We start from the raw sequence: 23,142 nt of genomic DNA, 5'->3' as shown, positions 1-23,142 counted from the left end.
AGTAAATCCTGCCTCATGGTGCTGCTCTGAGGAGTAAATGACCTAATGCATTTGAGTGTTTAAGAGGATGCCTAGTACATTATAAATACTCAATAAGTGTTAGCTACTGTTCTATAATTTCTGAATTTTTAGATCATTCAATACAGAGCATAGTTTTCCCACTCCCTGAATTATACTTGGAATAGATACCATTGACCTAAATCAGACCTTTGGATTGAGACTTAAGTTATCAAACCAAAAGTCCATAGTAGGTTTAATCATTAAGTTCAATTGACTAGCTCAGAACAGAAACAGAAAGACTTGTAAGAATGGCCGTATCTTCCTGTATTTGCTTTTCAATGTTCATGCTACACTGTACCAGCAGGGAAAGCTTATTAAAATATTTAACAAGTTTATTGAAATATTTAACCAGATAGTTAATGGTGAAAAACTTTTACCTTAAATGAACACTATATGTATTTTATTTGTATACATCTTCCAGGGTTTATTTCTTAAAAATAACTGTTTTTTCCTAAATGTTGTCCTCTCATTTGAGGGTTAAATTTATCTTCCACCTACTTATTTTAAATTCCTGATCTGGGACAAATGGATGCCTGGACTTTATATTACAAAGGACTAAGAGAAACACTAGAAAGGATCTTTGATGTAATTTCTTTGACTAGGAAATATGTTTTTATTTCCCTACTATTTAAACTATATTTTTCAAAAGCAGATTCTAATTTTGTCTAGTTTAGGAGAAGAAATTCATATTTTCCTTTTGGAGTCTGTAATATTATTTTATGCTACTTTCTCAAGCAGTAATAAGTGTATGTGTCATATATGTTCTGCACTTAATCTTTCAAAATGTGTAATGAAAGTATTGAATGTAGTGTTAGCATTGCTGATATATTACAATTTAAAACAAAGTAGAGAAATACGATTATTATCATGCTGGTGTTAAAAAGAAAAAATACTGCTGTTAAATGTGTTCTAGTGTGTGAATCAGCAAGTAAAATGAAGAAGCTGCTTACGCTGTGTGGTAGAGGCAGGGACTGTGAGAAGGAAGCAGGAATACCTTGGTCAGTAGCAAGGAAATTCGTGTCCAGCCCCTGCTCGGCTACCAGCTAATTGCTGCTCTTGCACGAATCAGTGAGCTTTTATGTAGAATAAGGGGTTGGGCTAACAAATAGCTAATGTCTTTCTTGAGTCCACAGTTCGAAAAGTACTTATGAGTTACAAAGAATCCACTTCATCTTTCTGAGTCCAATTTCTTTATATAAGATATGGAGTCTTAATGATGTCAGTACTACTTTTGCTATATCTCAAGAATGATTTAGGAATTTTAGAGTCTCGAAGTGCATAGTACAAGGTGTTAAACATACAAATCTGACAGTGTAGTAGGTAATCCAGCTTGGACTAGATATTTTCAACCAGAATGCAAATGGCAAAGAAGCCAGTCAGCAAATATTTGTTAGGTGCCTTCTATTCAACCGCATTGTGGTAAGCCATGACCCTTCTTCTAAGAGTTGTCAAAATACTCCTTAGGAAATGAGTTTTAGGGCAAAAGGCATAATTAATAGCCATGGATAGGTTTTCTTCTTGCTTACAAACATCTACATGTTATGAATAAATATATAATAATTCAAATACATAAGCAGGCTTTCTTTCTTGAAGTCAATGCCACGTGGCAGAAACAGAAAAAAGCTGATATCACAGTGATGGGCAGGCCTTGGCGTAAGCCCTGGAGGTTGTGGCTTCAGTGCATTCACAGGAACAGGAAGCACATTCCAGCTTGTGGGGGAGTGGGGAAGTTACAGGCCCCAGCTGAAAACATTATTAAATTGTGTTATTGAATTCAGAAAGAAAGAAATTGAATCCAGGGAAGGTGTACAATATAAGGTATGAAGGCAAAAAAGAAACTGACAAGTTTTTTTGGCAAATATAAATAGTTATAGATTGTTTTCTATGTTTCAAAAGACTAATATTGCAGGAGATTTTTTTAAAAAAATACTAAAATGCTAGAAATCAGTGAAATAAAGAATATGAATAATATTGGAAAAATAAAGTAAGGATGAATACAAAATAACAGTAGAAATGACAAACACAAACTTAAGAAATTTAAACTCATTTGCTTAAAGAAATATTGTCATATTAGATATCTTTGAAGCAAAATAAAATGTAGCTAATACAGTTTAACCAGAAACATTTAACATTTAATGATATTGTTGGTGAAAATAAAATTATGGAAAAGTCAGTTGCAGGCAAATACTAACAAAAACAAAAGAAAACTGAATTAGCAATATTGAAATCAGAAAACAGTCTTTAAGATAAAGAACAATATGAAGAATGAGTTTTACGATTCAATGATAGAATAATCCAGTCAGAAAGAACCCATAATCCTGTGCTTTTATGCATCAAATAATACAGACTCAAAGTACATAAAGCAATACTGAATAAAATTATACAGACAAATATACAGATTTATAATCAGAATGTTTCCATATAACACCCTTCTATGAGAAATTGATTGATCAAGTGGAGAAAACTAGGATTCAGAAGTATGAAAAGCACATCTAACAAGATATAGTAAAACTTATATATTAGCATGACACAATAATTGGAGAAAGAACACTATTTTCAGAAGGTCTCAGTAGGTACTGAAGAATCAATGCCATATAGATTATGCTTTTTAACTATAATACAATATAATTTAGGTGGCAATGCATAAAATATCCAAGAAAATATGTTACAAGTAGAACAAAATCATTTTAAGTATTTCAAAGAAGAAATCAAATGAGAATTACAAAATGTTCAAAACTGCAATAGAAGTATTTTATGTAACAACTTGGACACAACTAAAAATATATTTAGAGTGACACTTCTAGGTCTATATAATAGCCAGAAAGATTGAAAATTAGTGCTTTAAGCAATTGAACTTTAAAAGTTAAAAAGGGAACAAATTCTAAGGAAGAATATTTGATTATAATAAAAATAAGAAAATTCGTGGGATGACAATAAAAGAAACAAGAGTAAAGATCAACTAAATAAAAAACAAGTTTTTTGAAAAAATAAATTTTAGTAGATAAATCTCTAGCAAGATTCATCCAAATGAAATGGCATAATTAAGCAATAGGCACAAAAGAAGGGTCACAACAGCGAAAGGTAGGATTTAAACAAAATAATAAGCAAATATCATAGAAAACTTTATCCCAGATAATATAAATCTTATGTCAAATGACAATTTTCTAAGTAAATACACATGACCTGAAATTACCCTCCCCCAAAAGAAAAAAAAACTAAATAGAACTATAGCCATTAAAATCATTGAGGGGCTGGGGTTATAGCTCAGCGGTTGATTGCTTGCCTCACACATGTGAGGTACTGGGTTCGATCCTCAGCACCACATAAAAATAAATAAAGTAAATATATTAAAAAATAATTGAATTGGTAGTAAAAAATTCTACATGTAAATGCTACAAATTGATGATCTTTGATATGAAAATAGTATAAACTATGATGGGAGGATAAACAACTTCAAAATAGTCTTAATAATGTATATATATATATATATATATATATATATATATATATATATATATATTTCATCGATAACTTGATATTGTATCTAAAAACTCATGGCTACACCTAAGGTCACCTGGATATTCTTCAGCTATCTTCTAGTTTTATAGTTTTACATTTTATGTTAGGTCTGTGATCCCCTTTGAGATGATTTTTGTAAGAGATGGAAGTCTAGGTCTAGATTCATTTTTCATTTGTGGACATGTAGCATTTGTTGAAGCGACGCCTTTTCCCATTGAACTCTACTGGCTCCTTTGTCAAAGATCAGTTGGCTACACCTGTGAGTCTACTTATGAACACTATTCTCTTCTCTTGATCTATTTGTTTATTCAAGTGGGGCCTGAAATGGTATTTCACTATGGCTGTGATTTGGGTTTCTCCTGTGACAAAGATGCCAAGCAGTTGTTTCATGTGCCAATTGTCTGTCGCTACAGCTTCTCTTATGAAGAGATTATTCAAGTATTTTGCCCTGAAAAGGTGGAATTTTGTATTCCTTTTGATTAATGTGTATTCTTTACAATTTACAAAATTACAATTCTAACTTACAGGTTGATTAATAATTCTTATTTACAGTTCCGTATACAATCTCCTTGTCATGTATATGCATTGAAAATATTTTCTCCCAGTCTGTGGCTTCTGTTTCTATTTTCTTAGCAGTGCCTTTTGATTAACAGCAGTTTCTAATTTTGATTAAGTGCAATTTATAAAGTTCTCTTTGATGTTTAATGCTTTTTTGGGCCTTTATGTCACTCCCTTGTTGAAGACCTCTCTCTATTCCTCCAGGATGAAATCTCCTTGGCATGGTCTAAAGGCCCTTCCCAGTCCAGCCGATGTCCTCCTATTGTTCACACATAGAACTAATGCTGAATATTAATCTCTTTTCTGTTTTTTTGACACATCAAACCTTTCTATGTTTTTGTGATTTTGCCTACTTGGGTCTCCCATTTTCATCTGGCTTTTGTTGATTTAATATTAAAATCCAACTCAAATATCACCTCTTCTGAAAAGTCCTCTTGGGTTTAGGTTACCTTTGGCCTCAATATCTCTCCTTTGTGTTCTAGAAGTAGTTAAGTCTTCACGTTAACTTGTTCAGTCTGTCTGTCTATCTATCTTCCATCTGTATAATTTCCTCTTTCTCGGGGGATTCTAATCTCCTTGGTCAAGGTGTTGTATCTTTCAAACGTGTCTTTTGGGCCTGGTATAATGGTGCATACCTGTAATTCTAGCAACTTAGGAGACAGAGGCAAGAAGTTTGAGACCAGCTTGGGTAACTAAGTGAGACCTTCTCTCAAAATTAAAATTAAAAGAGCTGGGATTATAGCTCAGTGTACAGTGCTTGTTTAGAATGTGAAAGACTCTGAGTTCAATCCCCAGTGCTATAAAAAACAAAAAATGCTTATGGTATCAGCAGTGTTGCTAATGTGCTGTGGCATTAATACAGACACTTGTATCTTTCCACAATGTCAAAATTTATTGAATAACAATAAATTTACAAACTACACCATTTTCAGCAGTGACAATTCATCAAATACTCATGGGTCACCTGATACATAAGCCAGGCAGTCACAAGTTCTTTTATTCTATTCCAATCTTAATTTCTAATATCTATAACACTCAAGTCATACATCATATTTCAAAAATTATATATATACATATATGTGTGTGTGTGTGTGTGTGTTGTATATAAAATATATACAACACACACACACACACACACATATAAAAGAAAGCCTTAAAGGGGTTTAGATAGCCACAGGGTTTTAGAATGCTGTGCCAAGAATAACAAGCAAAGAGGAATGTCAGTGCACATAGTCAAAGAGTCATCATAGATGGTCATCTAAGGGTTTTAAAGAACCAGTTTTGCAGAGTTCTCAAGGCAGAGGGCCCCGATGGATAGCAGTTTCAGTTTCAGAGTGTCAGCTCAAGGTGTCAGCTTAGATTAAGCTGTGTGTCATCCTTATGAGCAAGAGAAACTGCTCTATGTTGAAACCCAAAGGGGCAGGACTGGAGATTTATCCTTGTGGTTATTTTCCCAGGCATGGCATGAGCCTGACAGGGTCAGGGTGCTGCTGTGTCCAGGCTTAAGGGACTCTTTTTTTCATGGGTCTTGGGTGAAGGAGTTGGATCTGTTGAGGGTGATAAGCTTCTGTGACTGGCATTCCTGATGTGACTTGTGACACTCCCATATCCATGTGCTCCTGATTTAATTTGATAAGTTGGCATGTATAAATTATTTACCAATTTTTGCCTTACGGTTGTGTTGGGAAGATGGTGGTTGTTTGCTTCTACAAACAAGGTGTAGAGTCATTCCTCCTCGGCATTTGTACTCAAATGGAGTAGATGATGTCAAACTTCTGTGCAAAATGGAGTAATTCAGAGTCAGGCACAGCCTGAATATTACTGTTCCATACATCATGGAGTAACTCTGAACAAGTCATGGCCTACTCTCCACGCATAGCACCTAGTTAGAAGTCTACATCTTGTGTAGCTTCTCAGTGTGTGTGTATATGTGTGTGTGTGTGTGTGTGTGTGTGTGTGTATTTGTGGATGATGATATTACAAAGGATATTTCTCAGTAATGATTCTCAAAGTAATGGTTTTACATTAAGAGTTAAAACATCCACAGACGTGAAAGGAGAAATTAATCTGCCAGTTCCCATATTATTCTGTTTCTTTAGTAACAGTTGCTCCCCCGTCGAGCACCCCTGCAGTGTTCTGCAGGAATGGTGGAACCTGGGAAAACGGCAGATGCATTTGTACAGAAGAGTGGAAGGGCTTGAGATGTACAATCGGTAAGTTACTTGAGATGATACTAGGGTGAGATTAGGTGATCCTTGTGTTAATGAGAACTTCAGCAAAACTTCTGGAAACTTCAATCAGCAATTATAATTAATGGGCATACTGCCAGTAAATGGGCACAATGGTGATGGCTTTAAGATGTGTTCAATAACTCAAGAGTCAAAGGCAAATTTCCCTCTAGTGCGATTTAACCATGTAATCAATACACCTTGTCCATTTATTGACTGTCAATTTTCTCTATAAACTCACAGGTGTGTCTCCTTCAAATTTAGGGCAACTGGCCCTATGGTTCCCTCAGGTCCTTTCAATTGCAGATATGCCATGTTACCCTATTTAAAATATCATATTTTTAACATGTTTAACTTTTCTGAAATTGAGATGCAACTCTCTATCCACTACCTGTATACTTAAATGAAGTTCTTGTCTTTTCTTCCTTTTCCTTGAAGAGTTGTTGATATAGTGGTGTTATTGCAATCAGTAGTGTCTCAGAATCCAAGTTCAAGGCTGTTTCTTGATCTGAAGTGTACTTTACACTCTTCACACTCTATGCTGCCTGCTTGGGATCCAGAGCCCTACACATCCCTTCCTTTCATTTCTTATATTCCTACCAGCCACTACATCTCACACACCTTTCTGCTTTGACCCACATCCTCATTATGGCCTTTATCACTGTAAGCTGCATATTTTTAATTTTCAAGATTCTAACTCATTTCATATACACTATCCTTGCTAGTATATTATTGCTCACCTTCTATTTCTACCTAGGTATGTATGTTGTATGCTGGAATCTGTTATCTAACAGGTTAGTTACTCTAATGGTAGAAAGTTAACCAGATAGAAAAGACCAGTGGATTCTATTACCTTTCAAATTACATTATATTGGTTCTGAACTTTGACTTTTATCTGGCTTCAAATTTGAAAAAGAGAAGTATAATTTTTAATGAAAAAAATTTCTTTCCATTACAGCTAATTTCTGTGAAAATAGTACCTATATGGATTTTACTTTTGCCAGAATTCCAGTGGGCAGGTATGGAACTTCTTTGGAAACATGTGACAAGAACACTTTAAATGGTATGTTTTTTCTAAAAATTTTCTTTCTTTGGGCATAATATTCTCTATGCTGAGTCATACCTACCATCCCACCAAGTAGTATTAAAACTCTGGAATAGGTATCAAGGAAAGACCTAGTCCCCTTTTATGATGTCAATGTTCAAAGTTTGTGTGGTTCTTCACATAGTTGTAATTTTTCTAAAATCCTTAATATGGATCGTTTGTTTGAAAATTCCTCTTAATCCTTATTTGATAGGACTGTCCAGCTCACTCTGTCTCCTAGAGTTTGATCAGGTGAACATTTTCATTTTGAACTAATTTGTCTCAATTTAAAAGAATTAGTCTAGATTATAGACTTACACTACATCCACTTTCACACTGCAACTTTCCAGGTAGAGAAGTAATTAAGTCTGTCTGTAGTCATCAGGCCTTCATCTCCTTGATCATCTAAGTTATTCAACTTGGAATACTCTCTAGCTTCATCATGTCCTTCTTGAACATGACAAACTTATTTTCAAAGTGGCATTCTGAGTAAAGGAGCAAATAATATTTTCCCTTTTCAATCCCTGATAACATCCTGGATATTGACGATTGTTTTATTTCAATGCCACATTGGGCGTAGCCTTTAGAAATCCACGGATCCTTTTCCTAATAGTGTGCCTACTTTGTCATAATTTTCCCTAAATGTTTTCCTGTCTCTCATTTGAATTGAGTTTTATCTTCTCAATCTTACAGGTAATTCCACATTTCCAGCAGAAGCAGATACCCCAAGAATACAGCCAATTCTAGATCATTTACAAAAATGTTTGATAGAACCACTGTCAATAACAACCTTGAGGAGAATTTCACATTTTACTTAAACATTTGTGCATATCAAGGGCTCTTGGAAAAACTAAGTGAATTACTTGAATTGTTCTTTCCTATCACTTCTTTACCTATTTAATCTAAGTGATTATGTAGCTCTGTATTTTATTTTCAGAATCCAAATTGTTTTGCTCACATATTTCATGATTACTCTAGTATTCCTGATTTTACTCTTTACATAGGTCCTTCTAGCTTCTTCATTAAGAACTCAGAAAGTAAAAAGGAACTTGGGTTGCTTTGTCACTTACCATACATACTCTGTATGCCATATTATACTATGTGGTATGTCTATGGGCTATGGGTACCTGTTGTCTTATTTTTATATGTCTTATATATCTTAAATATTACATAATGATTTATAAAACAGATGCAACCTACAAAGCATAATTGTGTGCTATGAATTAGGAAGAATAAATATCAGTAATGTATCCACGAAGGTCATCACGCTTGTTTGATATATATAACTTTTTTGAGAGAAGAGAATTACCATTTTTCATTGGGTTATTTATTTTTCTTTTCTGAGCAACTATTATGAAAATATGCTTATTATATTTACCTTCGAATTTTAGGTCAAGTCCATAATATAATTTTAAAGGTACACATCTTTAATTTACTTTTATTTTCATATTAAGAATTGCTTCTAGGGCTGGGCTGTAGATTAGTGGCAGAGTGCTTGCCTAGCATGTATGAGACTCTGGGTTGAATCCTCAGCACCATATAAAAATAAAAAACAAATAAAATAAAGGCATGCTCCTCATTTACAACTACAAAAAAAATTGCTTCTAATTAATCAGTTTTTTATAGGAAGTCACCACAATACATTTCAATGATTTGGGGGTAGGGATATTAATAATTGTAAGTAATACTGAGGAAAAGGTGCACCTGACATGTGGTCACCTAAAAGTTATTTACATCCTGTACGTTTATTAGAAATTGTCATATGTCATAGAGTAGAGGTGGAGACATCATATAAATTAGGAGTGACTCCAACTTTCTATCTTAAATGTTGTTGAAGTAATATCTAAATTCAGTATTTCTAGTTATGCCCCAAGAAGAAGTTGCTCAAAACTGGTCCGGAGGAAAAATTCTGATCAGCTCTTCCTTTAATGATTGTATCTATAGCAGCTACTTAAGTATTAACCATAGGACAGTGAGGTAGAGAGGCTTAGGTGATTATCTCAGGAAATAAACCAAATCACTTAGGAAGCACTTAAGAACTAACAAAACATCTAACAGGTGCTGCAGTACAATAGAAATATGCCTTTTATGAGTTACCCAGATTTGCATAAAGAAGAAAAGATCAACAAATAATTCAATACACGTTTCTGATTTCTTAGCCATCATGTCCAATTCAAAGGCATTTTGCCCCTGATTGTTAGAAGGTAAATCTTTCTAGCAAACATCAAAGGAAATAAATAGTCAACTGGTCTTTTGAACTCCAGATTTTAAAAGCAAGACAAGTGATATTTACCTGAAATGCTGTTGTAGAAACTAACTTACTTTTCTATGCTATGTATTAGATCATCCCAAACTTATTGGCCAGAAACAATAATTGTTTAGATTTCTCACAGTTCTGTACATTGCCTGTGGCAGCTAGGCTGGGCTGGAAAGTCTAACATAGCTTTGCTCACGTATCCAGGATGTGTGTGCTGGCTGTTAGCTCAAGCACCTCAGTTCTGCTCCGCCAGGTCTGTCTTCCAGTAGGTCACACCTGCTTCCTTACATGATAGTCCCAGGACCATTTTAAGAGGATGAAGGCTGAAACTTTAAGGTTTTTTTAAGCCTAGGCTCTGAAATCCTTACTTTCTTTTTTTAAAAAAAATATTTTATTCATTTATTTATTTTCAGTTATCGGGGGACACAACATCTTTGTTTGTATGTGGTGCTGAGGATCGAACCCGGGCCACACGCATGCCAGGCGAGCGCACTACCGCTTGAGCCCCTGAAATCCTTACTTTCTACTACTATTCAAAGTAATTTCCAGGTCAGCCAGGATTCTGGAAATATAGGAATCTAGTCCACTTTTTGATGGGAAGAGCAGTATAGTCACATTGGGATGGAACATGTGAACAGGACCAGTAGCTGCTGCGCACATTTTTACAGACCATGTCTTTTTCTTCTTATTCTTTTTTTTTTTTTTAATTAAAGCTGGTTCTCCAATAGCAATCCGCCTGTGCAATGTGTCTATATATGGAGAGATAGAATTACAAAATGCCACAATAGGAAACTGCAATGAAAATCTGGAAACCCTGGAAAATCAGGTATGCCCCAGGGCCCATCTGATGGGCAACTAGAAGTTCTGATGCTGGACAAAGTCTTTGTTTTTCAGATACTTGATGGTCAAATCCATGTTTCCCATACTCATAAAACAGAAATAACAAAACTAGTACCTAAAATCACTCTTATTTGTTTAAAGTTAACATCTATTTGTGGAAAAGAGGAATTGAACTTGTTGCTTTGGCAAATTTCAGCAGATGATAACCCATTCCACATTCTAAAAGGACTTATTTTTAGAGACCTGTGACATTTTAATTGAAAATAGATCCCTAACATTTGTGACCAAAGTGAGATATTTTGGTGGTTTGCTGGATCAGAAGGAATAGGGAAAAAAACTATAACTCAAGACCCACTGAGACAGTAATGCTGATTTTTGGCTGTGATCATGAGCAGGTGAATGGGAAGTGCATCAGACTAGCTATGTTTTCATACAGATTAAATTATTTTGATGAAGGGTGTAGGCAAATGCAACACACGGAAGAGCTAACACTAAGGTCTAAGCAAGGGGTGGGGGGAGAAGAAATATACTTTTATGTCGGTTTTTTCATGTGCCAGGCGTTATATATATATACATATAATTATACATATATAATTTAATTCTCATCAAACTTTTGTGAGGCGAATGTTATTCCCATATTACAAACAATTGCAGGTAATAGCACTAGCTAATTGACGAACACTTATGCCAAGCACAGATACTCCTGGGCTTATGATTGGGTTATGTCCTAATAAATTCATTGTAAGTTGAAAATATAAACTACAGATGCAGTTACCCCACCAAGCCTACCTAACGCCATCATTGTCGGACTTTATTGGCTGTTAATCCTCATCATGTAGCTGACTGGGAGCTGTGGTTTACTGCTGTTGTCCAGAAGCCTGAGAGAATGGTGTATCACATATCACTATCCTGGGGAAAAATAAAAATTCAAAATTTGAAGTACAATTTCTACTGAATATGTATTGCTTTCACACCATTGTAAAGTCAAAAAGTCTTAAGTCAAACCATGGTGAGTTGGGGACTATCTGTCTGTACTGTGATGAACATTTTGCATATGTTAATAGTTTTAAAAAATCATACATAACATTATAACACCACAGATAAGTATTAGTGTACTGATTTTGTAGAAGAGGAAAATATGACTCTGAGGGGTGAAATGTTTTGCCCAGTGACCATAACTCTCAATTTTAAAATCCACACAATGCTGCCCTGACTCCCTAATCACAGAAAAGCAGGTGTGGGTGGGTTGGGGAAGGGAGTTTGGTTGTGTAAGTGTCTGCCAATCATACAGAGTATAAGAAAGACCGCAGAATCTGAAGTCTGACAAGCCAGTGTATAATTCTTGACTCTGCCATTTCCAAGCTGTGTGGGTGAGCTTTGGTTGAGCTCCTTAACCTCTCTGAGTTTTATAATGTTGTGTTTCTATTACATATGATAACACCTCTAAAATATCTAACAATGTGCCTACCTCACATAGAGCAGGGACCTGGGTATTGAATGAAACAGTTATCTGTTTTTGTCTACTGATTGGATATTATTTCTGACTGTGAATTGCCTGTAACAGTTGGTTTGATTTTTTTAAAATGATGCTGCCATCTAGTGGAAAACTAAGCCCTCTCCAACATTGACACTGAGCTTCACTACTGACAGTACAGATTAGCATGTTTCAGCCTCACAGCACAGAGCCTTGGGGCCAATTGGTACCTGGAGAGGTCGTGTAGGCCAGTGCTTCCCAAACTGTGCTGAGAAATCAGCTTAAAAAACTTCCAACCCATTGCTGACCAATAATTTTGTAAAATACAATAATAGAAAAACAAAATGAATATACATAAAAGCAAACCCAATTTTAAAATTATTAGTATTCTATTATCAGCCACATAAAATAATTACATGAATTTCTGATCACTCTCTCTCAGTTTTTGTGCTCATTTATCTATGAACTTTGTAACAGGTAGTAGTGAACCTGCATTGGTCCTTGGAGATACTGGAGTCGCTCTGCTCTTGCTAAGGCATACGTGTTATAGTTAATCAATCCTTGCAACCAGTAAAGACTGTGGTCTGCATGTACTGTGTCCTTTACACAAGGAAAGAACCAAACATGAAAATGGTTGGGTGGAAGTGATGTTCAGGAGATCGAGGCTCAGCCAAATTTCAGCTTGTTGGCCTACAATTGCTTGCAAAGTGTTTAGATATAATTGTATAAAGCTAGGTATTTTTTTTTTTTTTGCTTAATTTGTAAACAGATAGTCAATATCACAGTGGCCTCTAAGAATATTTCTGCTGAAGCCCAGGTTTTAACATCTGATGCCAGTAAATTAACTGCTGAGAACATCACTTCTGCTACTAAAGTGGTTGGACAAATCTTCAATGCATCCAGAAATGCTGAACCTGAGGTAAAACTCGAGACTTTAATAAAATAAGCTGGGGGGCAGGACAGTAGAAAGACATACCAAATTCTACTCCTCATATCACGGTATGATTTGGGCTAGGTTAATTTTGCTTAAGATCATTTTGTAGAGTACTATTTCTAAAGGATGTTCAAAGAAATTTAAAAAGGGTCCTTGTGCAAATATCTTCCTTTGGGATAACTATAATGATCATTATTATGCTAAATCTTCCAGAAAATCCTGACATGAACAAGTCTCTGTTACTTTATTAATTTGTTTACCAATTGCATTTGACCTCAACATCTCTCTCTTATTCCAGAGAACTCACTCTGGAACATACTTTTAAACCCTGATTCCTTTGTGATAAGCATAATTGCTTTTTTGGTTTAGCCTTTCTGGAAACTTGAAGCCTAGTTTACATTTGTGGTATGACAACCTGGTAAATTCTGATACCTAAAAACAAGACACATACGCAACATTTATCAGTTGGTAGAGCTTGAGAACATTTATCAGTTGATAGAGCTTGAGAATTGGTAGTGTTATAAACCACCAATACGTATTAACCCAGTACTTGCCCATGGAATATGGGCGTAGCTCCTTTCTTCCATTCCCTTTAAATGTCTTATTTCAAAAAAAGTTTTTTAAAGTTACACTAGGTTCTTTAGAAGGTAGGTGGAATTCAAGTCACAAATTAATTAAAATAAGACTATTGACCACAAAATTTAGAATTTATAGAAAGATTAACTAGTAAAAATAATCAATTAAATAGTAATCAAATGCCAAGAGATCATCTCTCTGACATATTCCTGAGTTTTTTATTGTAAAAAAATACAAATAAACTTACTAAGCCTGATAGCTTATATAACTAGTAAGTGATACTGATAAGTGATATTCTGGACTGGAATATATTAACAATCAGAGCCCTGCACTCTTCTTATTTTGTTTCTGCTTTTGTATCCAAGCATTTGCCTTTGAGTTCTTAGGAATGGGATAGGGTTCTGTGAAGTATCATGTTAAGAGATCATATTTAGAGATTTAAGCCTCCTAATTCATTATCTTAATATATATATTTTCACCCCCCCACTCCACGCAGCATATTATGGATCAGCATCCTTAACATTTCCTTGTCTTGAGTCTCTCTGTCATTTACATAGGTCAAAAACTAAAACTTTAATTTTGAAAAAAATATCCTTGCCTCTTGTCATACAAAGATGCTACTTGCTACATAATAATTCACCATCATGATGGTGATGATAATGTATGAGGTGTCTTCTGTGATCATTAATGCCTTCTCCTTGGCAGGCAAAGAAAGTTGCTGTAACTACAGTGAGTCAACTTCTGGATGCCAGTGAAGATGCTTTTCAAAGAGCTGCTGCTACTGATAATGACAATGCCTTTACAACGTAAGCACAATCTCAATTGGAAAGAAAACTTGACAAAGTGCCATTTAGCTTTCTAGGCTGAAGCACGAATACAGGTGTCTATTTCTCTCATGAATGCAGCAAGTGACTGATTTATCTGAAATGCAGACAGAGTCCTTGGCTTTCCCCTTGATCTGGTTAATACCTAGAGTGGTAAATGCTACATCCTGGAGATAGTGACGGGGATTCTTTAGATTAGAACTTGTTTCCTTGGCCTTAGTTTATCATGGTCATGGTCAAGGGGTAACCTCCACCCATTGCAGGAGCTCTTCCAACTCTGTTCTCCAGGTACAGAGCTGCAGAGGGCAGTCAACTTACATCATTTGCAGGATACACAGCCAGCCCCCATCCTATACCTTAGTGCTGTCTTCCAATACCCTGGTATATTTTGATTAAACTTTATTTAGCTTTCCAAGGCTATATTGAAAAAAAAGAAGAAGAATCCAACTATTACTTGCTTTGTATGTTCTTGATAACTATGTTCTGAATTATTCTGGGTTCTATATTTGTACTAAAACTCATGTGCTTTATTCACAAAGATCCTCAATGGGACTCAGTATATTTTTTAAAAATTTTAATTTGTTACATATGACAACAGAATGCATTACAATTCATATTACACATATAGAGCACAATTTTTCATATCTCTGGTTGTACACAAAGTAGAATCACGTGTACTTAGGATAATGATGACCATCGTATTCCACCATCTTTCCTGCCTCTTTGTCCCCTCACTTCCCCCCCTCTCCTTTTCCCCTTTGTTCTATCTAGAGTTCATTTAATCCTCCCATTACCACCCCCAACCCCACGCAGCATATTATGAATCAGCATCCTTAAATCAGAGAAATTATTCGGCATTTGGTGTTTTGGGATTGGCTAATTTCACTTAACATTATATTCTCCGGCTCCATCCATTTTCCTGCAAATGCCAAAATTTTTATTCTCTTTTAATGCTGAGTAATCCATTGTGTATATATATACCACATTTTCTTTATCCATTCATCTACTGAAGGGCATCTAGGTTGGTTCCACAGTTTAACTATTGTGAATTTTGCTGCTATAAACATTAATGTGGCTGTATCCTTGTAGTATGCTATTTTTAAGTCCTTTGGGTGTTGACTGAGGAGTGGGATAGCTGGGTCAAATGGTGGTTCCATTCCCAGTTTTCCAAGGATTCTCCACACTGCTTTCCATATTGGCTGCACCAATTTGCAGTACCACCAGCAATGTATGAGTGTGCCTTTTTCCCCCACACCCTCGTCAACATTTATTGTTGTTTGTATTCTCAATAGCTTTCTTTCTGACTGAAGTGAGATGAAATCCTAGAGTAGTTTTGATTTGCACTTCTCTAATTGCTAGAGAAGTTGAACACTTTTTCATATATTTGCTGATTGATTGTAGGTCTTCTTCTGAGAAGTGTCTGTTCAGTTCTTTGGCATATTTATTGATTGGGTTATTTGGTGTTTTGGGTGTTTTTTTGAGTTCTTTATATATCCTGGAGATTAATGTTCTATCTGAGGTGTATATGGTAAAGATTTTCTCCCATTCTGTAGGTTCTCTCTTCATGTTCTTGATTGTTTCCTTTGCTGTGAAGAAGCTTTTTAGTTTGATTCCATCTAATTTATTGATTCTTGATTTTACTTCTTGTATTTTAGAAGTTTTGTTAAGGAAGTTAGTTCCTATGCCAATGTGATGAAGATTTAGGCCTACTTTTCCTTCTGTTAGGGGCAGGGTCTCTGGTTTAATGCCTAGGTCCTTGATCCATTTTGAGTTGAGTTTTATGCAGAGTGAGAGACAGGGATTTAATTCCATTTTGTTAAATATGGATTTCTAGTTTTCCCAGCACCATTTGTTGAGGCTGTCTTTTCTCTAATGTTTATTCCACCTTGTCCAGTATGAGATAAGTATATTTATGTGGGTTTGTCTCTGTCTGTCCTCTATTCTGTGCCATGGGTCTTTGTTTCTGTTTTTTGTGCCAACACCATGCCTTTTTTTTTTTTAACTATAGCTCTATAGTATAACTTAAGGTCTGGTCTATGATGCCTCCTGCTTCACTTTTCACTTTTCTTGCTAAAGGTTGCTTTGGCTATTCTGGGTCTCTTATTTTTCCAAATGAATTTCATGATTGCTCTTTCTATTTCTATGAATAATGTCATTAGAATTTTAATAGGAATTGCATTAAATCTATATAGTGCTTTTGGTAGTATGGCCATTTTGATAAAGATAATTCTGCCTATCCAAGAGCATGGGAGGTCTTTCCATCTACTAAGGTCTTCTTCAATTTCTTTCTTTAGTGTTCTGTAGTAATTTTCATTGTAGAGGTCTTTCACCTCTTTTGTTAGATTGATTCCTAAATATTTTATTTTGAACTTGTATTTGTCCTCACAGTGATATAATGACCTGTCTTACTTCCTCTAAATCATCCTGATAAAACTGCTACTCTGATTAGAAAATTCCCAAAAGAAAGAATCTGATGGCTTCTTTTAGTTTGTGGCCAGTCTGTGTTTAGGGGCCATGTTGAACCTAATAAATTATGACAAGAAGGGTATGGTAAATCATGTGGTAGAGAAAAAATGGTCCAAGAAGTAGCTGTGAGAAGAGCAACTCTGTGAATGTGTTTATGAACATAGAGTAAAAACTCTGGTATGTTTAGGACATCTTTCTTTCCCTTTATCCTGTGTAAGCCAGAGGGTGCTCCTCCTGGTACTCTGAATGTTTCGCAGCACTTGTTAGTGGGAACTCAACAGAAGCTATTTGATTGCTCAAATGATGTTCTTCACAGATTGGAGTCATTAGTTCCTCCTAGTGAAAGCAGTCCTGGGCTAAGATCATTAATCACCAAATGGGAAATACATAGTGTGAATTGCTGAAAATTCATAAAATGGAGTGATGAAGGGAAAACATTTGGAATGGGGTTTAGCCAGGATAGAAAAGAACATCGCAAAAATCTCAGTGTGTAGTACATAGTCGAAGCAGAGAACGAGGGTCCAATCTTTTGTGGTTTCATTTGAAACTATCAACCATCAACAACTTAGAAGAGATGTTTAAGATCCCAGGGCACTTGGGTGAGAATAGGGACATAAATAAATGGAAGTTGATTCTGACCACCACAGAAACAACTAGAAGTTCATGCTTGGGCAATGTTGGGTGGTAGCCCCATTCCTCTACGTGAAGTGTGGCATTGTAATGAAAGACTGTTTCTACTTGGGGCTCTGTAATTATTAAGTTCTAGATTTCTGGCATCTAGGTCTAAGTTACCTTCACTGGGTGCAGTCTACCAGAACATTTTTAAAAAGTATATATAAGGGCTGGGGATGTGGCTCAAGTGGTAGCGCGCTCGCCTGGCATGCGTGCGGCCCGGGTTTGATCCTCAGCACCACATACAAGCAAAGATGTTGTATCCGCCGATAACTAAAAAATAAATATTAAAAAAAAAGTATATATAAAAAAACAAGACCATTTGAATAAAAGCAGTTATTTTTAGATGGGTGACAAAGTCATTGTGATTATGTGCATTCTGTGCTTATTTTTTTTCTGCTATAATGTGAGAGACAACACACATCTGATGTTATGACAAAATCTCTAGAATATTAAGTTGCTATGTTTCATTCTGTGCAGGCTTATTGAGCAAATGGAGAGTTATTCCTTGACTTTGGGCAATGAGTCAGTTATGGAACCTAATATAGCAATACAGTCAGTTAATCTAGAAGACTCTGAGGGGTCTACAAAAATTCGCTACTCAGTGTTCAAAGGTAAGCTGCTTTTCTCCTGTCCTTGTAATAGCAAAGACCACTCTGATGCCAATCATAATTAATGCTCTGTTTTAAAATTCTACTTTTTTCTTCATAGGATCAAGTGAGTCTCTAGTTTCTTGCTCAACATCTGTAGATACAAATGTGGACAGACTTGATCCAGATGGACGCACTCAACTTCAGATCTTGCTCAGTACCAATAAAAGTAAGTCTCGAACTTTGTTACATTAAAAAAAAAAAATGCTCAAGTTCATGGAATTAATAGGTTAAACTCCACTGAGGGAGAAATGATGTTTCCTTAGTTTCACACTTAGTATTTTCGTTTGAGTATGTTTGTATTCTGATATAGTGATCTCAATTCTAGTATTCTAGGTCACAGAGATATTTTTGCTGTTGTTTTGTTTTCAAAAACTTTTTTGGTGGGTAGCAAAATTGAACTGCTCAGGCCATGCACATAAATCTGAATTGCTACAAAAATCTCGCTGAACTGGTTTTGTTTTACATTAATATATTTTACAAATATTCAGTCATAAGCTCTGCCTGTATTTACTGGAGGCATAACACTCACAGGATCAGGCTCATCCTGCAGACCTACCTTTAAAACGGTTTTTTAATTGGCATGACTTTCACTCAATAGTATCAGTTTTAGGTTATCCCCTCTTAGTGCTGCTGTCCATGGTCTCCCTACCATTTTGCACATGGCCTTTCAAGAACTAGAAAGGGTTGTATTCTTCAAAATTTAATAAATAAATAAAGTGAATAAAACACACGTTTGCCTTTCTTTTCTCATATATATGTATTTCCTCAAAGTACATATTTTAAAAAGAATATATTCTTAATAGAACTGAAAAAGGCAAAAGTATTCTTTTGTGAATCTGGCATGCTGAATTATAATTTTGCTCCCATTTTCTTTGGCCATTATGTTTATGAGGGTGGAAGCTAAATTTAAGTCTTCTGTTTTTTGTGTTTCTTATTCAAATTTAAAATATTTCATGCGTACATAAAAGTGCAGAAAATAATGTAAGGAGCACCTATGTACCGTTCAACAAGGTAAACAGAGTCATCCCTCAGTGTCTGTGCAGAATTGGTTTTAGGACTCCCTCAGGATACCAAGATCTGGGATGCTCAAGTCCTTTCTACAGAATGGTGTAGAGTATTTGCATGTACTCTACCTCTATCCTTCTGTATGCTTTAAATCATCTCCAAATTACCTAATACAATGTAAATTCTATGTAAATAGCTGTTATACTGTGGTGTTTGACCAAAAAAAAAAAAAAAAGTCTGATGCAATTTTAAAATAGATTTTTTCCTAGTTTGGCAGGTTTTTCTTCAACATTTTTTTATTGGTGCATTATAATTACAACATAATGGTGGGATTTATTATTACATATTTGTATATGCACACAAAATAATAAAAATAATTTGGCCAATATCATTCCTTAGTATTTCCTCTGTAAAATCTCTATATTTTCAAATCTGTGGTTGATTAAATCCAAGGATATAGAAGCTCAGATATGGATGGCCAACTGTATTTGTTTCAGACCTTTTAAAAAAAAAAAAAAAGAAAGAAAGAAAAAGAAAAGGTATTATCATCCTCTACCTTGCTCCTTCTTCTCTCTCCTTCCCACAAACTACATCTTTCTGAAATTGGTGCATATCATTTTCATGGTTGTCTTCAAATGTTTGCTGCATGTTTATGGATAAATAAGTGATATCTCTTACTATTGGAGATGTTTTAATATTTACATAAATGGTATTATGTTGTATGGATCTTGCTTTCTTAAAACTAAAAAAAAAAATGTGTAGTTGTAGATACCTTTATATTATTTGTTTATTTTTATGTGATGCTAAGGATGGAACCCAGTGCCTCACACATGCTAGGCAAGCACTCTGCCACTGAACCATAGCCCCAGACCCACTTTCTTAAACTTGCTACCTTTTTTGGAACTCAATCCATGTATGTGTTAGCAAGTTTATTAACTTTGCTTATATGATGAGTGTAAAACAGATACTGTTATTTTCTTTTTGCAGCTTGAAAGTTCAATGGTTATGTTTGTTATAATTAAAGCATTGTCCTGGGGTTTCATAAATTGACTTCCAGACCCCTCACATATTATTGAATTCAAGCCTTTATTGAAGCACACAGGTGGCGACTGACCAGAACACAAAACTGTTCCCCTGATCAGCCTGAACAATTGCAAGGGCGCTCCTTATAAGCCTGAAAACCCCAAAAGGGACGTTTGGGGGTCTAGCCAATGCAAGCAAGACAAGTTACAGAAGTGGGAGAGTGCAGTCAGGCGGAGGGATCTTTAGCCAATCACAATTAGTCCAGTCACCCCAGTTACAGAAACAGAGCCCTGTTACCCTAGTTACAGAAACAATGCCCCATTAGGTAGTTTTGTGTTCTTAAAGGTTTCTGTTGCAAAAGGAAAAGAACATCTTGCCCTAGTCATGACCCTTCTACTTGACATGGTTGTTTTACAAAATGGACTTACTAAACAAAATAGAGTCACTTTGGCTTGACAATCACATGTTTTTTTTCTGTTCCTTGATCTGAGCATATTTCCATGTGTTTGTCAAACATTCAGATTTCCTATTCTGTGACTATTAGAATGATTATTTTTCATTTGGATTCTATTTGTTTTGAAATTTGGAGTTGTTAGAAATTCTTTATGGTTTCTGAATACTAATTCTTTGAGGTGTGTGTGTGTGTGTGTGTCTTTCACCATCCAATATTTTAATTTATAATGTATCAATACATCAATCTATTCCTCTATGATGTGTACTCTGTGTTTTCTGTTTGTTTTGTTTTGTGGTTCTGGGAATTGAACCCAGGGCCTTGTGCATGCTAGGTAAGCACTCTACCACTGAGCTACATCCTCAGTCTTTTGTCTTTTTCAAAGAAAATTTTTTTCCCATTCTATTGTCACTATTGCAGTTTCCTTTTTATCCTGAATATTTTTAGTGTTTATATTTATGTTTTGTGTTTGGTGAAAGATGGAAATCTAATTTTTTATTCCATACAAATAAGCAATATAGTTGAATAAGTTAAAAATTTAAAAGAGGCTCAGGAGGCTGAGGCAGGAGGACCATATGTTCAAAGTCAGCCTCAGCAACTTATTGAGGCCCTAAGCAACTGAGTGAGACCCTGTTCCAATATTTTAAAACAAAAACTTAAAAGGACTGGGGGTGCAGCTCAGTGATTAAATGCCCTTGGGTTCAATCTATGGTACTGGGGGAAAAAATTAAAAGAATCCCAGATTGAACTGAAAGGAACATTTCAAAAATTTTGCAGATAAGGTTGTGTGTACTCATACAACATGTTTTGAAATAGGTATCATTGTAGAACAATCAAATCCAATTAATTAACATATGTATAACCTCATATAATTGTCAACTTTGTGGTGAGAATACTTTACTTCTACTCTCTTAGCATTTGTCTAGAATATAATACACTTTTATTAACTATAATCACCATATTGTACAATAGATCTCTTGAACTTATTCTTCTTTTCTTACTGAAATTTTGTATCCTTTGACCAATATTTCCCCATCCACTCTGAACATATTTTATTCTGATTAAAAATATGAATTTCCCAAAATATCTACATTTTGATTCTTTACCTCCCTAAAAAAATTAAAAGGTAAAAAAACAAAAATTATTGAAAAAACAGCTGGAATTTACCAAAACACTATTTTAAGGAGAAATTTTAGTGCAATTATCCTACAAACTGAAAATCAAGTAGACCAAAAAAGAGAGTAATCTCAATAATTTAATATATTTCCATGTATGTTTAACTTCATTTTTAGAGAGAAAACAGATAACAAAAATTCTTTTTAAGTGTCTAGAGAGTCCTTCAAAACATGACCATTTATTAGATTACAAAGAAAAACTTGTATATTTTATAAAATAAGTTACATAACACATTGTACCTGATTACAATGCAACAAAACTAGAAATGAACTATAAAGAGTAGCACAAATTATATCCAATTAGAACACTTAAAACATCATCACTAGAGAGGAAATTAAAATATGGATTGCAGGTTACTGGAAAATTAATGAAAATGATCTATCACAATCTATAGGAAGTGAACAAAGTAAAAAAATGAAGAGAAATAGAAGTTAGCAAATGTTTGACTTGGTCAACAAAATGAAAAATTGATTACAAGAAAAGACAATAAATAAATAAAATTAAAATAAAATAAAATAAAAAATAAATAAATAAACAAGCTCTGATAAAGTTGATCAAAGAAGGGAGAAGAGAGAGAGAAAGAGAGAGGAGAAAACATGAAAAAAGAATATCTAAAATCGTGGAGATTTTTTAGAATTACAAGAGAAACATAAATGTTATTTTTTTCTAATGAATCTGAGTATCTATGAAAACAACAACTATCTCATAAATTCTTGTAGGATTGAGGAAAAGGGTGAATAGGGACTCTCATTTGTTTATTTTTAAAATTCTTTTTAGTTATGTACAACACAAGGATATAACCTAACATTATCACAAAAACAAGGGACATAACCCTCTCCAATTCAGTCCCCAGTGTTTACCCTCTGATTGATTTTCAATCTATTTACCTTTTACTTTTTTTTTCTTAATTAGTGCCCTATGGACATGCTGGGACCCACCCTGCCATATCGATGCATGCGCATATGAAAGTTCACTCGGATTCCTTTCATTACTATTACTTTTTTTCTGTTTGTTGACCATTTGTATTTCTTCCTTTGAGAAGGAAGGATCTGTTTAGTCCTTTTCCCATTTATTGATTGGGTTACTTAGAGTTTTTGATTTTAAGTTTTTTTGAATTTCATGCCCAGTACGCCATAACATTGCATTTTTAGGGTACACTGTGTCATCAAGTGTCCATGAAGAACAATTTGGTGAAAGTCAATGTGCCATGCAAAAGGAAATCCATGTGTTTCTTTCCAAGAGGAGGCAAGGACAACATGGCAGGCAGAGGAGCACACTTGGGGGCTGTGAGAGCCTTGCTGAGCTCCCACTCAAATCACATGGCTGAACAGACTGGTCTCAT

General features: G+C 35.0%; 1 protein-coding gene across 1 annotated transcript in view; it reads left to right on the top strand.

Annotated features, from left to right (window-relative positions):
• Adgrg7 (adhesion G protein-coupled receptor G7) overlaps positions 1 to 23,142 on the top strand; it is a 59,007-nt gene that overhangs the window by 5,726 nt on the left and 30,139 nt on the right. Inside the window, exons 2-8 of the mRNA XM_076867032.2 lie at positions 6,237 to 6,350; positions 7,324 to 7,428; positions 10,420 to 10,532; positions 12,790 to 12,939; positions 14,236 to 14,336; positions 17,973 to 18,106; positions 18,204 to 18,311. Of these exons, the coding sequence (XP_076723147.1) occupies positions 6,237 to 6,350; positions 7,324 to 7,428; positions 10,420 to 10,532; positions 12,790 to 12,939; positions 14,236 to 14,336; positions 17,973 to 18,106; positions 18,204 to 18,311 (825 nt within the window). The remainder of the gene's footprint in view (positions 1 to 6,236; positions 6,351 to 7,323; positions 7,429 to 10,419; positions 10,533 to 12,789; positions 12,940 to 14,235; positions 14,337 to 17,972; positions 18,107 to 18,203; positions 18,312 to 23,142) is intronic.

The sequence above is a fragment of the Callospermophilus lateralis genome, chromosome 10 (assembly GCF_048772815.1).
Source record: "Callospermophilus lateralis isolate mCalLat2 chromosome 10, mCalLat2.hap1, whole genome shotgun sequence".
Classification (NCBI taxonomy): domain Eukaryota; kingdom Metazoa; phylum Chordata; class Mammalia; order Rodentia; family Sciuridae; genus Callospermophilus; species Callospermophilus lateralis.
Note: the sequence above shows the minus strand (reverse complement) of the source record. Positions and strands in the feature narration are given on the sequence as shown.